Consider the following 27,891-nt stretch of genomic DNA (forward strand, 5'->3'; position numbering starts at 1 on the left):
AAAGCATTTCAGTGAGAAATGCTTCATTTTGCAAACAGAGTCTACCGGCTAACCCAAATCACAGAAAGAAAGAAAAACTGCCTCCGCCCCAATTCTTGCTTAAGGGGATGTCTTCAATTGAATGTTTGTGTTCCCCCAAATTCATTTGTTGAGAGCCTCCCTGCTCCATATGATGGTATTAGGTGGTGAGGTCTGGGGTGTAATCAGGAGTAGATGAACACATGAGGGTGGAGCCCTCACGAAAGGGATTGGTGCCCTTGTCAGAGTCAAGCGAGAGCTTGAGGATGGAACAAGAAGTTGGCAGCTTGCCACTGGGAGGAGGGCTCCCACTGGAACCTGACCACGCTGGCACGCCATCCCGGACTTCCAGCCTACGGAATTGTGAGAAATAAATGTTTTTACTTAAGCCGCCCAGCCTGTGGTACTTGCTACAATAGCTCAAACAGACTGAGACAGGTGCCTAGCACTAGAGCCATCCCGCCTATTTTCCCTTGAGACTTGTCCATGTGGACTGTTGTAACAAAACACTGCAAGCTGGTGGCTTGTAAGCAACAGGAATTCATTTCTCAGAGCTGGAGGCTGGGAAGTTTGAGATCAAAGCACCAGCAGATTCGGTGCCTGGTGAGGGCCTGCTTCCTGGTTCACAGATGGTGCCTTCCGATGGCATCTTCCGATGGCACCTTCTCGCACATCTTCACGTGGTGGCCGGGTGAGTGAGCTCCTCTGGGTCCCTTATAAGGGCATGAATCCCATGCATGAGGGCTCTGCCCTCCTGACCCAATTATCTCCTAAACGGCCCACTTCCTAATACCGTCACCTTACCACTTAGGATTTCAACATGAATTCTGCAGGGACATAAACATTCAGACCACAGCCCCTAATTACATACTTGGAGTCTGGCTATTTTTATTTCCCCCTGGAGTAGATAATAGACATAGACATAGATATAGATAAAATGTCTCTAATTTCAGAAAAATCATGTGTCAGGGCCATTTAATTCCCCTGAGTTTCTTCTTACAATCTGCAAGAATTTCTCTTTTCATTACCCTTCATCATCCAGAGCATAGACTTTACATGCTTTGGCCAACGTTCCTGAGTTATCACACGCATATTATTTTGGAAACTTCTCTGGCAATAAATTATACTTAATTGAAAACAGTTAATGGGGTTGTACTTTTTTGAAAGCAAGCGTTATTTTTGCAACTGCTTTGAAAACAGCATGCGAACAAGTTTCTAATGCACAGAACCCTTCCTGTGAATTTCAAAGCACCCTTGGAGATGCTAATTAAATTTCAAGACTACATCTTTGAACATCACCCACGTTATTAAACAAGGATTAGAGGAGAGACATCAGAGGGATTCAGGTAGGTCAGTGTGCAGAGCCTATACAGCAACAACTTAAACACAGAATAATACCCCAAAAACTCTCCTCAGGCTTTCGGCTTCACAAATACTCCTTCACTTACTGTGCAACCCAGGCTATTATCTGGTGGCTCCTGCTTTTCCCTGCTTCAATATATTACGCTGATAACATTGTTTATAATCATGTCTTTTGCCGTACAGCTTACCACATTCATGACATTCCAAAAGCATTCTTAGGATTTCAGGGCTGGAGGATGGTAAGGCTATCCCTCGTTTAAAATAGAACTTTGCAAGTTATTTCTGTGTTCCGAATTATCCAAGCAAAGACCCTAGGTAGCAGCTGAAATGCAGTTTTTGTCTGGAGAGTGGACACTGAATTCTCACCCGAGACCTGTCACAGCCGTGTCACAACACGGCCGACGGTCCAGCCCGCCGAGGTGGGGGCAGCGTCCCCGCCGCTCAAAGGGCGCCGAGAGGGTGGCTCAGCGCGGAAAAGGGCAGGCAGGGGCTAAGGGGCCGGCGGCTCGTCCCGATTGCCGGGCTCGCTCCGGCACCGCGGAGGCAGAAGTTTCCTTTGTCCCGCAGTCACCACGTGGCGCTATGGCTGTCACCCCGGAACGTAGCAACCCTCGCAGACCACCGGGCGCGCACCGGTGGACGCGCCAGCCACCGCCTGAGCCGGCCAAGGGGAGCCCCGAAGAGCGCGGGCAGCGCGGGAACCCACGGGGAGCGTGGGGGGAGTCGCGAGCGGGGTCGCAAGGGGAGGGACGCGAAGGACAGGGCTCCCGGGGTCTGGGGGACGCCGGAAGCCAGGTTCCCGGGTCCGGCCGTGAGGGGCGGGGCTCCCGGGGGTAGAAGTGGGCGGGGAGGCGGGCACAGCGTCCATGGCGGGGGCGGGGCTTGTCGGGACAGGGCGGGGCTCCGGGGCAGGGCGGGGCTCCGGAGTGGGCGGGGCGCGGCGGCAGGCCGGGCACGGCGTCCACGGCGGGGGGCGGGGCTCGCCGGGAGAGGGCGGGGATCCGGGGCAGGGAGGGGCTCCCGGGTGGGGCGGGGCTCCCGGGCGGGGCGGGGAGGCAGGCCGGGCACGGCATCCACGGAAGGGGGCGGGGCTCGCGGTAAGGGGGCGGGGCGTGGGGCGGGACTCCGGGCGGGGCTCCGGGCGGGCGGGGCGCGGCGGCAGGCCGGGCATGGCGTCCATGGCGGCGGCGATCGCGGCCTCGCGCTCGGCGGTCATGAGCGGGAACCGGCCTCTGGACGACCGGGAGCGGAAGCGCTTCACCTACTTCTCGTCGCTGAGCCCCATGGCCAGGAAGATCATGCAGGACAAGGAGAAGATCCGGGAGAAGTACGGGCCCGAGTGGGCGCGGCTGCCGCCCGCGCAGCAGGACGAGATCATCGACCGCTGCCTGGTGGGGCCGCGCGTCCCCGCGCCCCGCGCGCCGGGGGACCCCGAGGAGCCGGCGCGCTTCCCCGGCCTGCGCGGGCCCACCGGCCAGAAGGTGGTGCGCTTCGGGGACGAGGTAGGTGCGCGCGAGCCGGGGCCGCCCCGCGCCCCTCGCCGAGACGCCCCCGGGCCGGGGCACCTGGGCAGGTGCCGCGTCCATACGTCCGCACGTTCCCCCCCCAACTCAGCCGCGGCCGCCGGGCTGGGAAGCACAGGCAGGAATGGGAGTGGCGGGGGCGCCCCGAGCCGAAGGTCGGGCCGGGGTTCTCCCGGGGAGCTGTTGAGGCTTCGCCAGGAGGTGGGTCTTTAAATGCCCTCCGCTTACACCTGCCCCGCCGGCACCCGGCGACGTCCCAGAGTAACGGCAGCTGCTTTCAAGCGCGGCCGACCAAAGTGCAAACAGCAGGAAATGCTAACCAGACCAGCCGAGTTCTGGTTCAGCTCTGCCACCTGGTCACTGTGTGCCCATAGGTGAATTAACCTCTTAGAGCCTCAGTTTCCGCCGTGTGACACGGGGGTACTCGTACCCCGCCCCCCCGCCTGCTGTGAAGGCACTCAGCATATGATACATATTAATAATATTTGTGATGAGCCGAATGGGGAAAGTAAGCTCGCCAAGCCGGATAACAGGAAGGAAGGGCTGCCTTCCAAGATTAGGAGGCGAAACCCATCCATCGCCTTAAAACATTTCCCGAGTGAGCACTGTGTGCAGTGTATGTTTTCGGGGTGAACATAGTGACCCTGTTTTTCTACGAAAAAACTAAGGGATGATAAGTTTAAACGAGTTCCAGGAAGCCTTGGCTATGTATAAGGGCATATCTAGGTCTCAGGTCAGGAGACTCTGCCTGGCCTTCTCGAGGGGCAGACTTTGTGAAGGAACAAACGGTGCGGCTGTCCAGGAAAAAGCTCGGGGACCCCGAACTCAGTCACAAAGGCCTGAGTGTTCTGTGATGCTCAGAAACTTGCTCTTCTTTTTCTTGGAAATGTGTTTAACTGAAACCTGTTTGATGCCATTAGAATTTGCACTGTGGCTATTTGGACTTTTAAACTCAACTTTTACCATGACGGGCAAAGTCAAAAGGAGCAAAAAGTGTACAAAGGAAACCCGCTCTCGGTGAGGGCTGTTTGTTAGACTGGAGGGAGGAGCAGCGGGGAGAGTTTTTCCGAGGAAGTTGTGGACTATGGAAGGAATTCAAGTTAAAAGAAGGAGGGGCAAAGCAGATTTTCAGGCTTGGGTGTGCTGAGACCTTTATTAATACAAAATGTTTGTGGTCATAAACCCACTTTAATGTGAGGAAAGTGTGAAAGGACTGACATTGCCTTAATCTGATGGAATTAAAAGGAAATTCTCCATTGGACTGTACACTTTGAGGGCTTTGCCAGGAAAAACAAGGGTGTGGTAAACGCAGAGGTGAAAATATAGGTTTTAAAATGTATCCCTAGAACCGAAACAGTTTCAATCGGAAAATATGCATCTCTATAAAGACATGTGTGCAGTGTTTATGCTCAGATTTGGGTGATGAAAAAGCAGGCATTGCCCATTTATAAGAGTCATGAATAAATAAATACGACAAAAAGCAAACCTGTAAGTACGTACAAATGTTGGAGAGTGACTGTCATTTTTCCTTAGCATGGTGTCTCACTAAGCATATCTACACACCTGGTCATCATTCAAAAGCCCCTGCCATATAGGAGCCCAGTGTCACTGACAAGGAAAGATGCGGCCAAGTTAATTTTTTACTCTGATTCTTCACCTGGTACCAGACTGAGTTGTTTCTGCATTTGTAAATCCAATGTGATTTAAAAGCAAGTGGAACTGTGCCGTGCTGTGGTACCTGCGCATCCTTCCAGGAGCAAACTAGCCCTGTTTTTCAGAATTGAACCTCAACTTTGCAAAGTAGGCGAGAGCATGCCCCGGATTGCCTCTAACCAGCCTCAGCACAGATGGCAGAGGGACAGAAACCCTGAGTTTTGAGAGAGGTGAATGTGGCCAAGAGTGCATTTTTGCCTGCAGTGACTGTGTGTGTTAATAGCACTAGGGAGTTGAAATTCCCTCGGACTGGGCAAGAGGTTGGCACAAAGTGGAGTCAGTGGTCTCATTGTTGCCCCCAGGAAATGAGCCATGGAGGAAGGCCAACTCCTAGGCACAAGGGATGATGGATAAGGACAGGGTGGGGGATGACCCCCAAGTAGGCTGCTGAACAGACCCCTCCCTACCCAACAGCTGGCCCTAGGTTGTAAACTGGAGTGAGTAGGGCCTTCTCTCCTCCCCCACTTGGTCTGTGCTCCAGTGTGGTCCTAAGGGCCTCACAGCCTTCCAGCTGCCCTGAGGGACGCTGACTATTTCTTTGAATACTGACTGTGCTCTCCCCCGTTGCCAGTAGCGCTTTTGTATCCCACATAGCAACATTTTGCGTCAGAGCATGCAAATACAGCCTCCAGCTGTGATGACCATCTTCTAGTCATTTTTATGAATTGCAGGGACAAATAGAAAGTTGATTATATGATGGCGATCACAGATCTTGGTGGCTCTGAGTGTGGCAGGCGCTCAGCTCACACAGCAAAGCTGCCTGTGCACCGGACAGGTGCAGCGACAGGCGTCTGTGTGTGTGTTGTCATCCTCGCCCTCTGGGCCCAGCCCACCCCACTTTGCCTTGATAACAGCCTGGTCCTTGCAGAGCAGGAGGTCGCTGCCTTGGCGTACTGAGGCTGTGAAGGGACATCATCAGTTTTTCGGTTCTTACTTCCCTGGAGATCAATCGAGCAAACATTTCTCCAGGCCTATCCTATTGGGCACAAGAGGCATCCTAGCTGGGGGTGCTTAGTCCTCCTGTAGTCCTTACCAGTGCCTTTAACCATCCCCGCTCAAACATACGATCTCAGTGGAAAAGTACAGAAGTGTAGCTTCAGCCACGGCCAGCAGCCCCTTCCCACTGCCACACCATTGTCTTGCCTCGATCCTCTTTTGTGGAGAATCCGGAGCCACTTCTGCAGCGTGTCGGTCAGCAAACGCAGAGGAGCACCGGGGCCCAGACCTGTCCGGCCTGGCCATGCCAGCAGCACGGCGCTGCCCCGCGTAAGGGGGAGTTTGCCCCTCTGCAAAGTCAGGGGCAGAACCACTGGCTCACAGGCTTTCTTTCAAGCTTGCTGGCCTTGCCTGGAGCAGGCACTGGCGCTGGGGACATGCCCTTTGGGTCAGGTATTCGGGTAGAACATCAAGGCATGCTTGCAAACGGCTGCTGTCCACAGCATGACCTACCCCGCGCTGCCTCAGTGCCGTTTCGGGAACAGCTTACTTCGGGAGGTGAAAGGTTTTGATTTAAAAGAGTTTAGGGATCCCCCTGTCTGCTTCTGCTGCTTCCTATTATCAGATGGGGGAGAAACTCAACCCTGAATTGTTAGGAACGTGTTGCTCCCGCCCCTCCCCCATCTCCTCTACCAGGGTCTGAGTACACTGGGGAGGGTTCAAGTTCCACGTTCTTGGTTCCCGGGCCGGATGTCCCAGGACACACAGGCAGCTGCTGGTTCTCGTTCCTGCGGACACGTGTCTCTCCTGCCTGTCCATGAAGTAGGTGGTGCTGGGCAGGAGTGTTGTTTCCACGTGCCAGCCCTCGGGCCCCTGACCTGGGTTGCGTGCTTAGAATGTGGAGTTTTAAGACCCTGTAGTCGGACAGCGCTGCCCCTTCCTCAGCAGCTTAGTGTGACCAGCTGCTGGGAGAGGTGTCCCTCCGGTGCCTGGTCCCTCCCCTGCTACAGGGATGCTCTCATACTCTTCTCGGCCTTAACCTCCTTTTTTGAAACTGAGCCTTGACCTCCCTGACTCCCAGACGCCTGTAGCATTGCCTGAGGCCCCTTAGGGTCTGGTGGCTTTCCTGGCCCCAGAGCTGAAGGCCTCCCAGGTGCTGCAGGCGGGGAGCATCCATGCTTGGCAAACTTCGCTGAGCTGCTGCATCATCGCTCGGTGCCTTCAGGGCTCTCTCCAAAGGGCCTGCCTCACCCCTCCCTGCTTAGGGGTCTGGGCTCTTGCTGGCCTGGCGTCCTGGGTGCTGGCCAGTCTAGATATTTATTTTTAAAAATAAACTAATTTATTATGAAAGTTTTACCTGTACATTATTAAAAGTTGCAGAAGCAGCATTATAAAATGGTTGGTAGAATCACTTCAGAACTTTCCCCAAGCCTTAAACCTTTGTTAGATTTGAGTTTGGGTAGTTGTGTGGCTTCTTGACGCAGGACCTGTGACTTGTGAGGTTTCTTTGTCCCCTTCCACGTTGGCAGCTTGGCCTTTCTTCTTCCAGCATACAGTAAAAACAAACAAACCAACCAAAAAAAAAGGGCGGGGGAGGGAATTTGGGAGTTGCTTTCTCAGTATTTTGGACTTTTTTTAAAGGAAGGTAGAATATATGAATTAGGATTCCTGCCTTCTGTCTGGTGTATCCATAGATGTTTTAGAAAAGACGGCTGGCTGGTTTTCCACGTCCCTCTACCTGGGTCTCTGCATGGAGGTGCCCGGCAGGAGCTGGGAAGTGGCCCTTCTCCAGACCTGGCTGCACAGGCTGCGATCCGGAGGCTGCTGGGCCTGTCCTGCGAGCTTCCCCTTTCAGACTGACTGCGCTCCGCCCTGAGTACCACCTGGCCCGGTGCCCTGGGACCTAAGGCAGCAACGCTGGCCTCTCCTCCCCAGCACCCCTGCCTGCTGGCTCCTGTGGGACGATGGCCCAGTGGCAGCCAGGGAACAGGTTTAGCAAAGAAATGAAATGACTTGGTCACTGTGACGCAGGGAGGGAGAATAGAAAGCATCTTTTAATTGGCAAGAGTCACTTTTGCACTCTAAGCAGGAGATTCCCATAGTGCTAGAAAAGATACCCATTTCTCCTAAATGAGTGAACGAATGCAGGCCAGACCTGTCTGGACTCCTCCTCATTTTCTGTCCCTTTGCTTAGAACTCCTCCGCCCACTCTGTATCCTGTTCCCCTTACCAGCCTGGCACTGAGTTTTGTTTCCGCTGTGATCTATGGAGGCCTGAGTTTCTGAATTTGTATTCATGGTGGAATGTGCCCAGTAGTTAAGTCATAACTGTTTTTCTATCTTTGGAACTGCAGTTTTGTATTTCCAGTTATGGAAACCCCCTTATCTCAGCAGGGCTAAAAATATTACAAGTCAAAGGGAAAAGCATCGATTCCATAAATGTATAAACAATAGTTCCCAAGAATAAGCAGTTGATGAAAAAAGAACATATTTTAATCATTTCTTCTTCCTTATTCCCCTCTTTTTAAAAATTGGCTTCATTTTTTAAGAGCAGTTTTAGGTTCACAATAAAATTGAGCCAGAATACAGAGTTCTCTTCTCCTTCCCCCGCAGAGGGGCAGCCTCCCCCGCCGTGAGCACCACGCCAGAGAGGTCCCTCGGTTACGATTGATGAACCTGCACTGACCCTTCATTATCACCCAAAGTCGATAGTTTACAGTAGGGTTCACTCTTGGTGTTGTACATTCTATGGATCTTGACAAATGTGTAATGACATGTGTCCACCATTATAGTGTCATGCAGAGTCATTTCGCTGCCCTGAAAATCCTCCATGTTCCATTTATTCCTGCCTCCCTCCCCCAACTCTTGGCAACCACCAATCTGTTTACTGTCTCCGCAGTTTTGCCTTTTCCAGAAAGTCGTACAGTTAGAATAGTACAGCGTGTGGCTTTTTCAGACTGGCTTCTTTCACTTAGTAATGTGCACTTACGGTTCTTCCATGTCTTTTCATGGCTCGATAGTTCATTTCTTTTTAGTGCTGAATAATATTCCATTGTCTGGACGTACCACGGTTTATCCATTCACCTACTGGAGGACATCTCGGCTGCTTCCAAGTTCTGGCAATTTTGAGTAAAGCTGCTATAAACAGTTGCATATAAGTTTTTTGTGTGGACCTACGTTTTTCAGTTCATCTGGGCAAATACCAAGGAGTGTGATTGCCTCACTCCTGTAATTATTTATTTATAGAGAAATAAATATAGCAGAAGCACTGCTGAACTGTGCCTGGAGCCCTGGGTGAGGTGCAGACTGACACTAAACAGCTCACCAGGGACAATGGGCCCCACCCTGGACGTGGCAGAATGCCCAGGCTACCTGGCTTCACTACAGGGATGACACAGTCATCAACCTAAAGGACTTTCTGTCCCCCTGTTGCACACTCTGCTGTCTGAGCCTTATTTCTCTAGCTGATAGCTTTTCTCAGTTTAAATTTCTTACCTTCAAGCCAAGATGCCACCATCTGTCTAACATAAACTCCCCTAATTTATGGATTTCAGGAGTACAGTGACAATTTATGGTTCTGATGTGCATGTCACGGCACAGGGTTCCAGGATCCTGACACTGCTTCAGAATCACCCAAGAAAAATTAAACCTATTTCTGGGGGGCCTAGTGGTTGGGATTCTCATTTTTAGAAAGTCGGCACTCCAGGTAGGAGATGATGTTTAACAAACCATACACCCATATTCTGACTCTACCAGCTGAGAGTGTTTACTGTTTATAGTAACAGTTATTGCAGTTGTATAGCATTGTAATTAAAAATGCAGTTGCAGTAGTTTTGTATATAATCTCTGAATGCTAGGAAGAACGGAAGAAAGCTCTCAGTGGAATTCTCGGTATGTTGGAGAATTGCAGCCTGTTACGAGGTGGTTTAATTTGTCCTGGTTGGTTAAACTGATGCACAGTCATAGTTTCACCTGTATCCAAGTTGGGACAGGCAAGAGCTGGGCTAGGAAACCCCGGACTCCTCATGAGAACAGCCTGACCCGGGGCTGGTGGAGTAGGAGTCTCTGTTTGGGGATGGTGAGAGCCACGCGGCAGTATTCACTGAGGGCCCCTTTGCACACGGTGCGGCCCGTGTAGAGTTGGGCAGACAGATGTGGACCCCTGAGCCCCAGGAGCAAGCTCATTTCACTAAGCATGATGCCCTCACTGTTCATCCACATGGTAGCATCTATCAGAATTTCCTTGCCTTTTAAGACTGAATAGTACTGTATTGTGTGTCTGTTCCACATTGTGTTTATCTGTTCATCTGTCTGTGGGCACCTGGGTAGCTTCTACTTTTTGGCTATTTTGAATAATGCCACTATGAACACTGGCATATAAATATCCCTTTGATCTCCTGCTTAAAGTTCTTTGGGGTATATACCAAGGAATGAAATTGCTGGATCAAATGGTAATTCTATGTTTAATTTTTTTTTGAGAAGAGGTCTTGCTATATGGTCCAGGCTGGTCTCAAACTCCTAGGATCAAGTGATCCTCCCACCTCAGCCTCCCGAGTAGCTGGGATTACAAGGGTGAGTCACTGCACCCAAATATCTTTAATTTTTGGAGGAACCACCAAACTCTTTTCCACAGTGGCTGCATCTTACATTCCCACCAACATTCCATAAGGGCTCCAGTTTCTCCACATCCTCGCCAGCACTTGTTATTTCCAGTTTTTTGATGATAGCCATTTTTATGGGTGTGAGATATATTACCTTTGTTTTTAAACCAATGTATCTAATTGTAAGTTTATATAATTTAACTTTTTGATAATGGCTGTGTTTAACAACAGGTTCAAGAAATTCCTAAACATTTCAGGCCACCTCTCTTAGTTGGTGCGATCCTGCTCCAACGCACCTCTGGCTGCAGCCTCCAAAAGTATTAACAAATATATCCAGGACCGATCAAGAGTTCTTAACCCGTTGGCATCCATTTTTTACCAACTAGTAGAGTAACAAATGCTGGAGATTCCTGCAGGTATGTATGCCAGTACTATGGGCAGAAAAGGTGTGTTCTTATTTTTTTTTAAATGTTTTTTCGTTTAGGAGGCACACACTGAATTGGATGAACATTTCCAAATGAGAGAAAGTGTTCAAGCCCTCTGGGACATTCCAGAAAGGAGTTTTGTGTGTCTACCCCGGAGTCCTCAGAGCTGCCATGGCGCTGGCTCTGAGCATTGCTGAGTGCTCTGTTTCCGTGGTTTTCTGTAGCTTTCTCTCTGCTTTTTGGCTTTCTCCTTTGGGGTTTGGTGACTGAGACATCTTCTGTACTCCAAAGAAGCAGTTGTTCGCAGAGAGCATCGGTGTTGCCCTTGGTGTGCATGGAATTTGACTGAGAATAACTCTCAGCCAGCATGGAGCCCAGAGTCCACTCTGTGTTGTCTAAGTAACACGTTTTGCTGCTTAGACAATTTCAGATCCTGGGTGCCGTGGAGGAAGGTGGGGAAGCCTTCCAAGGAACCCTGGAGAAAGCATATGTGACTGGCCCACAGACATGCGTCTGGCCACATTTTGGTTGCCTGCTGGTGTCCTGGGTGGGCGTAGAAGACAGGAGAGCACTACGTGTGTGAGTGGGCGCGGCCACTTTGCAATTCTGATGCCGTTTGCATCAGCAGCCAGAGCCCGGTCTCGCCACTAACGCTCTTTGTGGCTGGAGCGTGCAGCGGGCGGCTGACATCAGAGTTTCCATCACATTTTTGTTTGGCATGTTTACTTTTGTTAAGCGCTTTACTATTTTTTTATGAGCTCAGAATTGCAGAAATCCAAGGAATCTGCCCCTCGACTTAGTTTCTCACTGGAGCGAGCAAAAGACTATTGACTCGACACCAAGTAGGGGAGAAATAACAGTTTGACCCTCTCTCCATCTGTGACCCCCTTGGAATTTCAGCTCATGTGCGGCTGCCACCCCTGGAGTCTTGGCTGTCGCCAAGCTCCAGGCTAAATCTTGGTTCCTCAGAGTATTGTACTAAGTCACCTTCCAAAGCCAACCTTATTATTTTAATCTTTGCAGATTTCGAAGGACTCAAGTTACATAATTAATATTTAGAAGATAGATCGTATCACATGATCGGGGAGTCCAGCTCCCGGTGCCCTTTCCTGGGCCAGCGGGCCTGGCCCAGGGTCTCCCCACACTTCCTCTGTCCCCTGGGGCAGCCGCGGGGCTGTGGGATTCTGGATGGAACCAGCACCTTTGCTGTTTATTTCCATTTACCTTTTCCCACAGGTCCAAATCTAGAATAAATGGTATTTACATTCCATCAGCCTCCTTTATTTTCCCAGGAAGGGCTTGAAAACAAAGCCCTTCTTGTTTTATTCCTTCTAAAAGGAACTTAGAGGGTCCTGAGATCATAGGAGCTTAGGGACTTCGGAGTCGTTTAGTGCAACTGCCCTTCCCCCCAGCAAGCGCACAGAGATGTGGGCCCGGAGTCCCCTACAGCTGATGCTGGTCCTCAGCCTCGGCCAGGGACCTCCAGTCCCAAAGGCTCCGTAGCTCGTGCTCCTCCTGGCAGCTGTTCCCACTTTTGGAGGAACCAAATTTGTGCATTGGGAAGTAACGGGGGTTTAACTGACATTCCCAGTGGGCAGGCAGTGCCCCCTGTTCCCTCTCACTTCTAAAGGTTTTGCGCGACAGCCCTGAGTGACAGGAGACGCTGCGCATGGGAAGTCAGGATCGTGATCGGTTATTGTGACACGGGAAGGAGTGCAGTCCTTCGGGGGTGGCGGGGAGTTGTGCTCACTGTGTGGTTCTCAGAACTTTCATGCAGCTTAACCCAGTCGCCAGGTCTTTTCCTCCACTTTTGTAGTTGTCAGTATTTACAACTAGTACCTTTGTCAGTGGTGTTTTTTCCCTGCTGTGAATATACTTAGTCCTTTCGTGCACGTTCGTGGGAAGGTGAAGGCTTGGGTTCTGGCTTCCACAGCCCCCTGTCCGGGTCTCCCTTGCTCGTTATCCGCGGTGAACGTGGGTGTTTGAGCACAGCCGCGAGCATCCAAGGTCAGACTCGCAGTGGTTGTTCTAAAGGGCTTTTTCTATCGTGTCCTGTTTGGTGAGGGTGGGGAATGGTTTCAGAATTCTCGTGATAACTCATTGCTTGCATTAACTTGGCGTTTTCTTCATTGATTCTGCTGATCAGTGCCTTCCGGTCCCTGGCCGGCTTGCAGGGGCGGAGGGGGGTTCAGACGTTGGCGCTGACTGGCAGCTCGTGGCCTGGCATTCTTTCCCTAGGCTCCCTCGTTTAGTCCATACGGCAGTCCTGCAAGGGGAGTGTGGTCCTCCTTTACAGATGAGGAAACTGAGGCTCAAAAAGGCTAAGTCATCATCCCAGGGCCACACGGCTAATCACTGGCAAGGGCTGAGACCGACCGGTTTCTGCTGAGACCATCAGCCTTGTGCCCTCTCCGCTCAGCTGCCTGTCTGGTTGAGTCCTTCGGGGCCTCGCATCTGTTTGGCCGGGACAGGAGCGCCTGGCGGCCTCAGCCGGGAAGTGGAGGGAGAAATCCCGTGGAGACGATCAGCACATTCTCTGCAGAGCAGCAAAACATCGGGCTTGTCTAGAGCCAGGAGTTGGGCTGGTTCCTAAGTGTTGGCTCCTCGTGGCCCTGGGTGGATGTTTGCACGGGGTACGTCTGGGTTTGGATTTCAGATTTATTCTTGAATTTTTATTTCAGGACATAACTTGGCAAGATGAGCACTCTGCCCCTTTCTCTTGGGAAACGAGGGTAAGTTGGATTAAATTTAGATTTGTTTGTCCTTTTAAAAAGAATCGAGTTGTTATGTATTTTTCTTTCAGCATTTGATGGACGCGGAAGGCAGCGGCCCCCACTGCCAACCTGCGGGTGATGTGCCCATTGTTGGTGGCAAGGGGGGGTGAGGCAGCACTGGGGGGAGTCAGGGAGCTGTTGTGAGTGGGTTGGTGACAAAACTCAAAGCAGTGGTCAGCACTGTCACCAGGCCCCAGGACGCCCTGTGGTGTCCACCAACTGGGGCTCCCCGCCAGCCCGGGTAAGGGGGTCAGTGCGCCGGGGGGGGGGGAGGGAGGCCCTTTCTCCGCTCATACCGCTCGCTGCCCCTCAGCACTCCGCACCTCGGTGGGCAGCGCCCTGTGTGACAGCGCGGAGCAGATGGGGAGGTGACTTTATCCAGCTGATACAGCTAGACATGGATTCAGCTAATACAGTGACCCGCCTTGGGTCACCAACTGGTCTCCCAGTCACTCATCATCATCGTCATCATCATCATCATCATCGCCAGAGTCGCTTAGGAGCATCAAGCTTAACTGATTGGAATTCATTTCCCGTCTCCCGAGTTGCCCAGCAGAAGTGCGTTCGTTCCTAAGCAGCAAAATGACGGAAAGGCAGGGGCCTCTGACCCACAGAAAAGATGTAAAAGACCTGGATTTTCTGAATTCTAGAACATTCAGTACTGCTGTGTTGGAGGGTTCTTTCCGTAATGCGGATGTGCTGCAGAGACAACCGTGTGCCTAGAACAGGGCTTAGACTGGCGGCCGTGGGATCGGGGTTTCAAGTGCTGACACTTGGAGGGGCTTGTTTATTGGTTTTCACTTGTCCGCACGGTTGCTGGTCAGAGCCCCTCACCCCCGTAGACGTGGGCATCCAGGGGGCCTGTGAGGGGTCAGCGTGGTCCACGAGGGACCCTGAAGGGCCCTCACATGGGGACCTGTGCCTTCAGATGAAATGTTGCACTGGGCTCAGAGGTTGAAGGACAGCGGACTGTCTTTGCACACAGGTGGCATTCGGTGAGCAGTTGCTAACTGTCCCGAGTGCAGTGAGCTGGCCTCGGGACGTGGGAGCCGGTGACAGTTGACGTGATTCTTGCATCAGAGTTAAGAGGTGCTTTGGGGAATACATGGCATTAATTCAGTCTCCCCAGGGACCTGGGCAGGGATGACCGAGCTTGGGTTGGGGGAAGCGCAGGATGTCAAGGTGCGACCTGGAGCGACAGCAGCCCCTGAATCCCACACGGGGGCCGTGTCTGCCAGCTTCGCAGAGGAAGCTATGCATGGGTAGAAAGTGTGTCATGATATTGGCATCCAGCCGGGCCCTCAATACTCTTCTTTTCTGGGCTCCCGAGATGGGTAGTTGTGAGAAGCGCCAGTCCTGCAGATGGTATCTCTAGCAGGGACAGGGGGGCGCACAGGTCTCTGTGTGTTGGAAATGAGCGGCCTTGTGTGTGGTGGCCCAGAAAGCAGCGCAGGTTTCCCTGGCCTGGGCCCTGCTTGGTGACAGTGCAGTGATGAAGGCAAAGGGAAGTCAGAATAGTTAAAACATCTTAAGGCCTGAGCTCATCCCGTGCCCACGAGAATAGCTGCTCTCTGAAGAATTTACCTGGTTACATGTCCCCAAGTCAGCTATTTGTGGCACAGGACATTTCTCTATTATTAACTTGCTGTAAATGACATTGTGGGACAAGGTGGCCCAGCTCCTGGAGCAGCCGCCGATACATGCACAACTACTGGGGCCAACGTGGGAACAGGTGCCCAGGAAGGGTCCGGATGACAGAGCCAGAAAGCAAATGCTCGAGGGCCACACCCGTGCTCCTGCTCATGGTCCCTGATGCCAGCACGTGTGATCCCTCGGAACCCAGCGTGACTTGGGAGAGCTCGATAAAATCTAATCAGTGTGTGTCGGCCCTGGAACGTGCACTCTTTTAGTAAAAAGCGTAGTCTCTGTGGCTCGGGGTTCTCAGCTCCGTTGCATGTTCCCATTAGATGAGAGCACCAGTTTATGTCACAGACTGGTGGGTTCACTCTTTGTCTTCCCTTCCTGTTTGACCTCTCAAGGTCAGACTTATTACAGTTCACTGTTAGAGCCTTCCAGAAACGAGGGCATCCCAGACAGCAAAGGAGCTTGTGCCGTCCTCTCCCTTCCTTCACTAGTTGGTGCTGAGTTTTAGAAAACCCCACCATCCACTCCCCCTGAGCCTTAGCCTTCCTGCTGCTAGGGATCGGCCACTCTCTTCCCAGGACTTAAGGATTTGTAAGAGTCCCATTGAAGAGTCGCAAACAGGGGGAGGCTTTGGTGAGGGCAGGGCCCTGGATCTCCACGTGTGGGACTGGAGACTTGGACCCCGTTTCTTGCTTTCCCTCAGTTGGTGCCTTCCTCCCTCTATCAGTTATCTATTGTTGCGTAACAAACGACCCCAGAACTTCATGGCTTCAGCTCATGATTCTGTGGGTCAGTGGTGTGAGCAGGGCTCAGCTGGGCTGTTCTTCTGTTGGCCTTGCCTGGGATGGCTCACGCGTCATCTGACAGCCCGGTGGGAGCCCGGTGTTTCAGGAGAACCTGTCTCATGTGTCCAGGTGGTCCCAGCTGTCAGCGGGGCCACAAGTCTCCAGTGAGCCAGCCTGAACCTCTTCACACACGTGAATCTAGTGGGAATCACAATCTTAGGCTGGGAAATTGCACAGAATCACTTCTGCTTGGTTCTGCTGGTCAAATCAAGGCGTAAGCCCGCGGGATTCAGAGCGTGAGGAAAGAGATCGAACCTCCTGATGGAGGAGTTTCAGAGAATTTATAACCATTTTTACCCTGGCACCTGTGTCTTTTCATTCCATCATCAATCCCCAAGTCATTTCTTTCCATTTTTAATTCTTTATTCATTGATTTTTTTTTAAGTTTTATTTTTAATTGTGGTAAAATACACGTAACATTAAATTTCCCATCTTAACCATTTTTAAGTGTACAGTTTGGTGGCGTTAAGTACATTCACATTGTTGCACAACCATCACCACCATCCATCTCTAGAACTCTTTTTCATTATTATTTTTTAACCGACAAATGAGAAATTGCATATATTTATGGTGTACAAAGAGATATTCTGATATACATACACATTGTGGGATGATTAAATCAAGCAATTGACATATATCCAGAATTCTTTTCATCTTGCAAAACTGAAACTCTGTTCCCATTAAACAGTAACTCCCCATTCCCCTCCAGCCCTTGGCTATGTCTCTGAAACCACCTATTGATTTGTTTTTATTCAGTGGGACATTTATTGTGCACCCACTTTGTGTCGTCTGGCGTTGTGCTGCAGACCCAGAGACATGCTGCCTCTGTGATCAAGAAGCAGCCCAGTGGGTGGACAGCTATGTTTGGTGGCAGATCTCACTCAGGACAAAAGCTGTAGCCACAGAATCTTTCCTTCAGTCCTTTTCCCCCATTTATTTAACACATATTCATACACATATTGGTAGATTTAATCTCATACTTTTCCTCCGGCTCTTTGGTTCAGTGGACAGTTAATGAATGCCAACAGAGTGCCCAGCTCTGTCTAGCCCCTGACAGATCCACTGAGGCAAGGGTCACAGCTGTCGGGGGCAGAGTTAAGAATCCCAGCAGTTTTTGGTTTCTCACCCAGTTGTCTCCCTATGGGGACTCTGCTCTTGACCAGCCCGAGATGATTCCGGCAGCACAGAATGAGCTGGTGCTGTGCTTCAGACCTGTGGTCGCTGCCCCAGTCCAGGCGGCTTTGATCAGGAGAGCCAGACGGGGCGGGCAGACAGGGTGGTCTTGGTGTGGCAGCCGTGCACCCTGCTGCATCGAATCCTGCTGGTCTTCCAGCCCATCCCTCCCTGCCTCGGGGCCTCCAACTGAGGCTGATCTGGGCCCTGGTGCCTGTCGCTCCCACCCCCTCCATCGTGGATGGGAGGCCTGCCTGTCGGGGGTGGGGGGCTCGTGGCTGTCATCTTTCCGCTCATCTGTCAGCATGGCAGGCGTGCTGGGGACAGGGTGCCTGTGGGGGCTAGCGTCACATTCCTCTCTCCCGCTGATGGATGGTTCCAGAAGAAAAACCCAGCACTTAGGATGCTGCAGGCGGAGGGGGGCAGGGGCTGGAGAGAGGATTCTTTGCATTCCCCGCGGTCTGGGCTGGAGACTGTGAGGGAAAGGTCAGGCCTCAGGCAGGTCAGCCTCAGCCCTGGCCAGCTGGGCCCTTGGGACCCCCAGCCCCACCCTGGCCCGGCCGTCCTCCCCCAGCTGTCTGGCTCCTGCCTGCCCCCCCCATTCCTCCCGTTCCTTCACTGATGTTCTGATGCCCATTTGAGGATAGGAAGTGGGCCAGGGAGGGGGTCGGTTCCTCAACTCCTGGGGTATCGGAAGATCTCCAAGGGCTGATGTAGATGAATCCCAGGGTGGGGCCGCCTGCCAGCCCCCTCCTCAGGAAGAGAAAGGAGCGGTTATGAGCGCAACCACCTCCACGCTGTGCCCAGTGACAGGATGTGCACCCTCTTTGAGTTCTTTCCCCCCTGGGCCGCGGGGTTCCCGTTCCCGCCGGAGGTCAGAAGGTCAGAGCGTCGGGGTGCGGGGAAGTCAGAGACCTGCAGGCTGGTGGACGCACAGAGATTGGAGCTGGGGCCCGTCTGTGGCTGGGGGGCGTCTGCTGCCCCTGGGGGTGCGGAAGGACCGTTCCCTGGGGTGGCCCCTACGTAGAGGACTTGCTTGGCTCTGAGTTACGGCTTTGCTTGGCCGCCCCTTCTCACTGCTGCCCCCACCGCCACAGCATGGCCCCTGCGCTGCTTGGGCCCGGGGTCCTCCGATCCCAGCCCCCCATCCCTGCCTAGTCGTCTCCCCGCTTTCTCCCTCCCTCCCTCCCTCTCGCTGACTCCCTGAGACCCAGGGCTGCGCTGCGCCTCCCTCGAGACCTTCCCGGCTCCCCGTGCATGGGGTGACTGCCACCGCTCAGCCCTGCACGCCGCCCCGTCGGCTCTGTTCCCTCCCGCCTCAGGGCCCATGTGGCACCCACACGTGGCACCCACTGTCTTTGCCCAGCCCCCAGCCACCTGTGAAGGCCCCGCCCTCCGGACCGCGTGCCCGGCTCTGTGCCGAGCACCTTTGCCGCGCGGCCTTGCTTAGTCCTCGCAGCCGCCCCCGTCCTAGATGAGGACAGCGGGCGTCACGCAGTGGCGGGTGTGACCCAGGCAGTCCTGAGGCCAGGCCGTGCTTCCGACCCCTGCCCTGGCTTCCAGAATTGCCCCCCTTCCGCGTTAGCATCGCACAGTCCTGCGGCAGATGAAATGAGATAGTGGTTATGAATTCTCTGTGGGTGTGTCTGTGTCCCTGTGACACGACAAGCCCCCAGAGGGACGAGACTGTTATCTGTCCCTCAACCTTGATGACCAGGGGCTGGCACCCCTCCTCCCCATCCCCTGGGTGCCAGCTGGGTTATGCCTGGAGCCTGGCAGGTGGGCGTGGGCGTGGCCCTTCCACAGCCGCGTCCTGGCCCTGTGAGCACGCAGGGCTGTTGTTAGTATTCAGCCCTGGTCACAGCGGGGTGGCCGCCAGGCACCGCCGCACCCCCACTTGTCTCCGGCCCCCGAATCTTGCCGTCTCGTCCCATCAGGTTGCCACTGGTACTAATTTTGTGATTCTAGAAGATTTTAGTATTTCCCTCTGTTCTTCCTCCTCTGCCTTCTTCAGAGGGGAGGTGGAGAGAATATATACTAAATCGTCGGTGGATTTATTAGGATTTGCTCCAGTAAACTATGACATTTTCTGACAATGTTTCTGTAGCCTTTGTCTCAACAGTTTGGATCTGTCGGAGGCTGCCAAGCCAAACAGTTAGTGTTGGCGGCTTGTGCTCCCCCTTTACCGAGATGTTACGCATTCCTCTCCAGTGAGTGGGACGCAAAAATAGCGCCTGGGCTCAGTTGTGGTCTTTCTGTTTTTAGAATGGACGTGGCCAGCTGAGACCCAGCTCCCCACACGGGCTGGGTGGAGCCCTCGCAGCAGATGCTCCCTGGCCTCCTGGGACTCTGAGGGTGGGGCTGTCCGCATGGCTGCAAAGGGGGGGGCTTCCGTATGGACTCCCCCATCTCCCCCATCTCCCCCATCCTCCTCCGAGTGGAACCACTAACGCCGACTTCTGCCCGTAGCCAGAGCTGAGTTGGCGTCCCACGGCCATCGGTTCCTTCCCTTCAGACGCGGCGTCCCCCTGCCGGGCCCGGCCCCTGCTGCACAGGGGGATGGGACAGGGCTGACCCCGCCTCCTTTCCCAACAGCCCAGCTCTTTTCCACACCTGAAAAGAAAGAGGCTTTTTTCCAGAAATACCAGGACTGCATTGGAACTCCCCTGTCTCTCCACTGTCCACCCCTCCCCTCCCCTGCATGCAGCCCCAGGTAGCAGGGGGACAGGTGTGTGCTGGGCTGCAATCCCAGGCCTTTTCCTTTATTAAATAAAGAGGGAATAATAATCCTCCGTACCTCGTTGGACCGTTGGGACGATGAGGTGAGTGTGTCTAAGGTGTCGGCACGGCGCCTGGCACCTGGGGGGTGCCCGCACCCTGGAGCTTCTTTGCCCTTCTCCCTGCGTCGTGCGTGGTCCGAGGTCAGCTGACTTCCACCTCTGTCAGTTCTGGTGCGTCTGCCGTATTCCTGGTGGTGCCACCCCGGGCTCTGGTCCCTCACGCCGTCCTCCGGTCCCCGGGGTGTGGGGCGTGGTGCCTGCTGCCCCTGGCTGGGACCCGCAGGCGGTGTCTGTTCCCGGACTGGCAAAGCTGGCGTGAACACTGTCCTGGAGACCCCCTCCTGGCACCCGGTGTCAGGGCCACGGCCCGATGCGGCCCCAGGCTTGGTGGTGGAGTCGCTGCCCCGTGCCGTGGACGCTCGCAGACCCTGCCGCTTCTGCACCTGCTCGGGACCCTGCCCTCCTGGTCCCCTGCGGTGCCCTGGAAGGTTCTGGGAGACGGGTGCAAGGAAGCCCCCCGAAGCCCCTGAGCCTCTGGGTTGCCCTTTTGATGCTGGAGTCGGTGTCTGAGCAGGAGGGAGGCCATCCTGCCTCGTGGAACTCACAGTCTTCACAGTCTAGCAGGGGACCCTTGTGGACCCTTGTGGACCCCTGTGATGAGCACTGTGGCGGCCCCAAGGCAGTAGTGCTCATGGGGGGGGTGGCTGGCTGGGGCCGACCAGCCCCGAACTCACCAGGGGCAGGTGCACCGGGCCCAGCGCTCCAGGTGGAGGGGCTGCTGCCCGCCCTAGCTGGCCTCCCCGCAGGAAACAGAAGCTGCCAGGTGTCTTCAAGGCCAGGCCTGGGGCAGGGATGGGCACCGCTCCCCTTTGACCTCATCTATTGGTCAAGGGATGTCACGAGGCCACCGGATCACGGGGAGGGACAGCAGGCCCACCTCAGCGTGACAGGAGCGCGGCAGCCGTCCCCGGGGGTCCATCCGCACAGATGCCCATGTGCAGGTGGGTCTGGAGACAACAGGAGCGAGCCAGCTGCAGGGGCAGGGGGCTCAGCATAGCAGGGTGGAAATGAGGACAGGTGGGCTCAAGGGAACATGCTGGAGAGGGACAATGGCCAGGGCTTAGTGACTCACGGGGCGGGGAGCAAGCATCAAGGATGACGCGCAGCTGCGGGCTCGGGGTTTCCTGAGGAGGAACAGGTTGGAGGGGAAGAGCCTGTGAGGGTCTTGGTTGGGGCCCAGGGCGGAGCTCGGTGGCCTGCAGGTGGCTGCCGTGGTGGCAGTGGTGGTGGACGACTCGGCTCCCAGGGAGGAAGCGCAGGGAGCAGCCGGCCTGAGCCCTGGGCTGGGCAGAGGGGCGTGGCCGACAGTGTGGGGTCACAGCAGCACAAAGCATAAAACTCACTTTGAGATGGCAAAAGGGGGCGGACGTGGAAGGTGCTGCCCCCAAATGACGGGTGTGATCGCACACCTTTGACACTGAGCGTGGGGCTGTCCCCACTGCCCTGTCCTGGTGCTGCCGCCCAGGCCCCACTGCAGACTCCCCGGGTGGAATGAGGTCCCTGGGGGGGGCTGTAGTCCTGGAGGGGCTTCCTCGTTCTCCCCAGACCCACCTGGCCCTGCGAAAGCCCATTCGTCATAGTTCCTGGAGTTCTCGGAGCTGAGCAGAGTTAGATCTAAACAGCAAAAAGGATCTTTCCCTTCCCCTCCCCTCCCCCCACCCCAACAGGTTTGTGTTCAGAAATTTTAGATAACAAACCCTGTCCTCTGGGGTGGGGAGTGGGGAAGAGCCCCCGCCTCCAGCATGGTGATCGAGGAGGGCCAGGTTATGTTTTTTATTGATTCATAAGCTGTTTCTATATTCATGGGCTACATATGTGATATTTTGTTACATACATAGACTGTGTGATGATGGAGTCAGGGGATTTGGGGTGTCCCTCACCTCAAGTGTTCATCATTTCTTTGTGTGGGGAACGTTTCAAAACCTCGCTTCCAGCTGTTTCAGATGCACAGTGCATTGCTGCTAACCAGTCACGCTGCTCTGCCGTGGGCCTAGAACTTTCCTTCCATCCAGCTGTCTGTGCCCATTAACCAACCTCTCTGTCCCTACCCCACCCACACGTCCTTCCCTGCCTCTGCTGCCATCCCACTCTCCACCACCGTGAGATCGTGCAGCTGTTTTTTAAAAGGAGATTATAGCCATACTTTATTTGCAAAGTTAAGAATAACATATACATACGCAGGGGAAAAGACTAGAAGCCAATTTATTAGAACATTTTTTCTTCTTTAAGTTTCTGTTTTCCCTGTATTTACCTCCAAAGCCCCCCAAACCAGGTAGCTGCTTCTCCCAGCAGAGCCCTCTCCCCCAAGCAAATGACACCCTCCTCTGAGGAGTTGTCACCAGGTCTCCAGTTACCCAGGAAGTGACAGCAGCAGCCTCTCCCTGTTTGAGGAGGTCATGCCCAGCCACGAGCTGCCGGTTCCCTCCCAGCGGTGGGGAGTTCCCTCCGTCCTGGAGCCGCCTGGGAGCTTCTCCCCTGCTTCCCCGGCGGGGCCGTCGCTGCCCTCCACGTAGGCAGGTGCTCAAGCAAAGACCCCAAAACAGCCTGGGGTTTGACACAGTGCTCGGTTTTAAGTGCCTTCCTTACCCTGCAATTTCCAGATCAAAGTCAGCTCTGTCCGCGGAGGCTTGAGCCTGCTTCCAGGCCATTTTTAGCGAGGTGCTTATTTAAAGAAGCCATCATCTCCATGCCCACAGTGTCCCTGCATTCCGTCGTGGAATTTGGAAATAGGCAGAAGATTCAGAATGCTTCACTTAGAAACATTCAAGTTAGATCATGCATGCAGCTATAGAAGCCCACTGCGTCTGAGGCTCTCTGTGGTTTCCGTGGACCGTGTACCCGGTGGCTGTTTGTACGTGCAGGATGCCCAGGCTTCAGGCCTTGGAATCACTGGATCCATCTTGAAATCCCGGCTGCACGATCTCCTGATGCACTGGTGACCTAGGACAATACTTCATCACTCCAGTCTCCATTTTCTCATTTGTAGAATGAAATAATAATTTAAAAAACCACGTGCCTTGATGCTTCAGACCCAGCTATCTACATCTGTTCTTAACCAGGGCTCCTAGCAGAGCCAGAGCTTTAATGTCTGTCTCTTGGGTTTTATTTCCTATTACGTTGAGCTTCAGGGCAGCCTGGGCTTGGGACTTGAACTTGAGTTCTTCACGGCCTCATCATCTCACCTTCTGAGCCTGGAGGGAAGACCTCTGGCGGTCAGGAGCTGGGCTTTTAGGAGAGTCCCAGACTCAGAGCAGTGTGTGGCCGTCTGTGTTCAGGGCCCGCAGTGCACACGGGAAAAGCAGTGTTTCCGTCCTCGCCCTGACAGACACGTGCTGCCCCTCGGGGCGCGTCCTGGGAGAGCGCTGCTGTTTGTAAAAACGCAAAGAACTGAAGTGGACCGTTGATCAAGTGAAGGAGTATGCCTGAAAGTAATGAAGAACCATGTGTTACATATTAATTCAGTACAGACAGTTTTATATTATTATACTCAGTGGCTCAAAATGCTACTCTAACGTGTGGCTGGTGGCATTAGAAATTGGGGCAGCCCCTAGAAAGCAAATAGATAGTATATGTCTAAAACCATAAAAGAGAAAAGGTTTAAACCTTTGGTATTTTGATATTTCACTTCTAGAAATCTGTCTGAAGAAATGAACCCCCAGTGGGGGAGAGACTATATGCGTGAAGATGTTCCTGGTGGCCTTGATTATAACAGTGAGGATCAGAGGCAGCAGATTGTGTGATAATAAGAAAATGGTTAAGGAGGGGGTGGGGCAGCTGCGAAGACCACGCGACCACCTGGGTGATGCTTGTGATGACACGAGGAAGAAATACCCCAAATTTTACACCTGGCAGGACCACAGCTTCGTAAAATATATACGTGGAAAAGATTACGCAGAAATACAAAAAGTATTAACGGTAGCAATTATGGGAAGAGGGGTGGGTTATGACTGATTTCTTTCTTTTTTCCATTTCCCAAACTTTCTGTAATGGAATTTGTTTTTATTTGTTTTTCCAGAAGTTAGATGCATATAATGTAATATAGTTTTATTACTTATTAATTCATGTATTTTTAAAAGAAGGTGGGGGAGTATGAAGGAGTAGAAATGGTGAGGAATTTTCAGGATTGATTTTAGACATGATTGAAATCGCAAATTGCTTGTTCTCCAGAGCTCGGAAGATGATGTTCTACTCCAGAGAGGAGGTTTAGGTTTCCGTGTAATAATGATTTTGTTGGTCAGAACAGCTCAGCAATATCACCAGTTTTAGAGGTCACTGAGGTTAGCAGCATGGGATGGAGGAGGCGCTCAGATGTGGGCAGGGGCCCCGCCCGGCCCGCCCGGCCCTGGGTGTTTAGGATCTGAGGCTGGGTTCTGACCCCGGCTGCAGAGCCAAATTCTCTTGCACTGCACACCCTTCCTCGTCACCCTCCTAGTGAGGACTGTCACCTGCCAGGCAGTTCCTTCTCAGGAAGGTGCCAGAATCACACAGGAGGAGCCAGGTGGGTGCTCTGCTTGCCAAGCAGAGTGCCCTCAGCCATTGGTGAGATTCCCAGTGAGCGAAGGGGCCGTGGCGTCACAGCTTCTGGTGCGTCTTGAGTGTGCGAAACACCCACAGGGCCAGGACTCCCAGCAGACCGTTCCAGCAAATGGGCTCTGCTACCCGCGCGTTGCAGGAACACATACGTGGGCTGAGGAGGGGTGCGCGAGCTGGCACAGCCACGACCCCGACTCTAAGGCTGCTTGCTTTTCTCTCCTTCCCGCATCCCGCCGTAGAGTCAGATGGAGTTCAGCGTCTCCTCCTTGTCCATCCAGGAGCCGAGCAACGGCACCGCGGCCAGTGAGCCCAGGCCCCTGTCCAAGGCCCCCCAGGGCTCCCAGGCCCTCAAGTCCTCCCAGGGCAGCAGGTCCTCCAGCCTGGACGCTCTGGGCCCTGCCCGGAAGGAGGAGGAAGCGTCCTTCTGGAAGATCAATGCCGAGCGCTCCCGGGAGGGGCCCGAGGCGGAGTTCCAGTCGCTGACCCCCAGCCAGATCAAGTCCATGGAGAAAGGGGAGAAGGTCTTGCCTGCCTGTTACCGGCAGGAGCCCGCCCCGAAGGACAGGGAGGCCAAGGTGGAAAGGCCCGGCCCCCTCCGCCAGGAGCAGCGTCCCCTTCCCAGCGGGAATGCGGAGCCCGAGAGACCCCAGCCCGCTCCGGCCGTCACCAGCATGTTCCAGGAGGCCGCCCCCTCCGAACCCGAGAGGAAGCTGCCGTCTCCTGACGCCGGGCAGGACGACGGGGAGGACGCCCTGTTCTTGGAACCGCAGCTCGCACAGGTGGGTGGCCCGCGCCGGGGGTGGGGGAGCCCTGGGTCGGACGGCCACGGGCGCCTGTGCCGTCTTCCTCCCCTCCACGCCCCTTACCCCTTTCCCCCGCCCCTTCCTGGGTGGACTTTTGGGGCCGGGGAGCCAGGTGGTCAGTAGCTCTGCCACCAGCACACGCGGTGAGCGGGGTTTGCACGTCCGTCTGGGTGCCACCTGCAGTGGTGGAGAAGGCTGGAATTCAGTCCTGTCTCGCTGTACTTTTCTGTCCCTCCCCGTTCCTCCCTCCCCCACCCGTCCTCCATTCCCGCAGTGTGGCACGCGAGTCCCGGTTCCTCCACTTCCTCGCCGGCACGTGTCGCCTCCTGTTTCGTTGGTCCCTCCCAGCGGGCTTGGGCGGCTCGTCACTGCGGTTTGCATCTGCCGTGCCCGGTCGGGAGGGACGTTGAGCATCTTGCCACCTGTGCATCTTCTGTGCAGAAATGCCCATTCTGTGCCCTTGCCCATTTTTTAATTGGGCTGTTCGGTATTTTGATGTTGAGTTGTGACCATCTCTAATGACCCAGCGTGTCCTGGAGGGGGTTCCGGGTGCTTCTGGGCCTCCCTCAGCAGGTAGCTGTGTGTGTTGTCCTCCCAAGGAAGGGGGCCCGGTGATTCCAGCAGTTACCTGTTCCCGTGTGTAACCGTCCTCCCCTTGCTCCTCTTGCAGATGGGCCCAGTCCCCCCGTCCCTGACCAGGGCTCTTTCTCTGGGCCTCTGCGCTTGGGGCTTTTTCTGAAGGAGTTCTTTACATAAAATATGTGAGATCTGTGTGGGCAGGGAGCGGGAAAGCACAAGAAATTCTTTGAAAGAACAGATTTCTGAGACGAAAGCCCCAACTGATATGCTACCTGGTTTAAGAAACTGGAAGGAAACCAGGAAAAGGAAGACTTGCCCGAGTCGTCCTGTTTTCATGCTCTGGCTCATTCCAAGTCTGCCTCGGGTGCGGCAAACCCGGCCTGAGACGCGCTCCAAGGGCGAGTCCCTGGGCTGTGGGACCGTCACACAGCGCGGGCTCACGGAGGGGGACTGTCAGGCAGGCCCCTTTCCCTGGAAATGAAGAATATTCTGGGTTTGGGAAAATCTCTCCGTAACCGTTCCCAGGATCTAAAAGCAATAAGCTGTACATGCTTTCCCCACTTTTTTTCACTCTCTTAACTTTGCAAATTCTTTTTTGTTTTGCTGTGTCCGCATATGTTTTTTTTTACATTACAAAGAAATTCTTTATAATTTGTTCTTTTACTTTAGGATGAATAAATTTAAACATGGCTGGCATTCAGAAACAGAAGACTTACAGAAAAATAGAGATGTGTTGTTCTGCAAGCTGCTTACACACATGCCCGGGGTGGAAGGGTATTGGATGCTGGCAGAGCGTAGCTTGCCTGGAATCTTCTTTAGTGTTCTGATTCTGGGCGCCGGGGTAAATCAAGGTCAGGGAGCCTCTGAGGCGGAAGCAGGCTGCTCCATGTGGGTCACTTTAAATGAGATGCTGTTTTTAGGTTGTGCATAACTGATTAAAACGCTCATGTCTTACTCCCGTGTTTTTGTGCCTTCTACAGGTCAGCTCGAGTAATGTCATCTTGAAGACAGGATTTGATTTTCTGGACAATTGGTAAAATGCGTTAGACAGCAAAATAATACCAAGAACCCCAAAATGTTTTCCAGAGTGGTATGTTGGAGGAGGATCAAGAGGGCCACCTTTTCCTGTGTGTTTCCCTGGTTTCTCTAATACTCTTTTCTTAATCGTTTGGAAACTGGTCAGTTTTGCCAGATTTTCCCTTTTTTGGTAGAACCAGATATATACGCTATTTTCAATGATTTGATAACAAGTTTTGCATTTGGGATTTTTAAGTGTTGCTCAGAATTCAATAGATCTTATAAGTAAAACTGTTGTTCCCAGCACCACCCAGCTTGCCCCTCCTCGAAGGAAGAGTTTTTTCAACCATGCCACAGAAATCATAAACGTGATTCCCATCTCCTCCATCGTTCCTCCCCACACACCCCTTTTTAGTGTCGGGGGTTCTCTCTGCCGGGCGACTGGTGGTGACGTCCTCGGCCGTCCCACGGAAAGCTCTGTCCCCCGTGAAGGTCGCACGCAGCGCTCAGACGCCCAAGGGCCTCTGCTGCTGAAGCCACAGCCCTCACCCTCGAGTCGCGTCCCGGGAGCAGACTGTTGGCACGTGGCAGACAAGACTCGTCGTCTTTCAGCTGCCCTGATACTTATTCAAAGTATCGATCATTGTTCTAAAAGAGTTGCATGTTTAAATATTTTGTATTAACTTTTCATTATTTTGTATTTAGATTTAGCAGCCGTGGGGCTACCACTTTTCTTGGTTTCGTATCAGTTTCCTTTTGGAAGTTCTTGTGACTTATGTGGCCTGTCGGTTGTTCCGTGTCCTGGGCACCTGCAGGCGTCAGGGCAGATGGCCTGTGGGGCTCTTCTGATAAGTTGCTAGAACCTTCCGGCGTGAGACTGGGGGGGCCTGGACGTTCTTCCTCCCAAGGACTGGTCAGGCAGCGCCGTGATGGACCTTCCCCCATCCTGGCTCCACCGGAAGTGGAAGGGTGGCGTTTCTGATCGCCCCAGCGGTGCCCCCTGGAGACCTCCGTGGTGTCACAGCAACCGCGTCTCTCACAGCTGGTGGGGACCCCAGTGGCCTGGTGGAACAGGGCGGCCCACCTGGCCTGGGAAGCCTCCGCAC

General features: G+C 53.7%; 1 protein-coding gene across 1 annotated transcript; it reads left to right on the forward strand.

Moving 5' to 3' along the window:
- Nucleotides 1-2,513: 2,513 nt before the first annotated feature.
- On the forward strand, nt 2,514-27,891 carry C25H1orf198 (chromosome 25 C1orf198 homolog). The gene is made up of 4 exons (XM_045536989.1): nt 2,514-2,882; nt 13,259-13,309; nt 24,626-25,165; nt 26,749-27,891. The coding sequence occupies exons 1-4, from the start codon at nt 2,550-2,552 to the stop codon at nt 26,803-26,805; spliced, it is 981 nt and encodes a 326-aa protein (XP_045392945.1). The 5' UTR covers nt 2,514-2,549; the 3' UTR covers nt 26,806-27,891.

This window comes from Lemur catta, chromosome 25 (assembly GCF_020740605.2).
Source record: "Lemur catta isolate mLemCat1 chromosome 25, mLemCat1.pri, whole genome shotgun sequence".
In the NCBI taxonomy this organism is placed as follows: Eukaryota; Metazoa; Chordata; class Mammalia; order Primates; family Lemuridae; genus Lemur; species Lemur catta.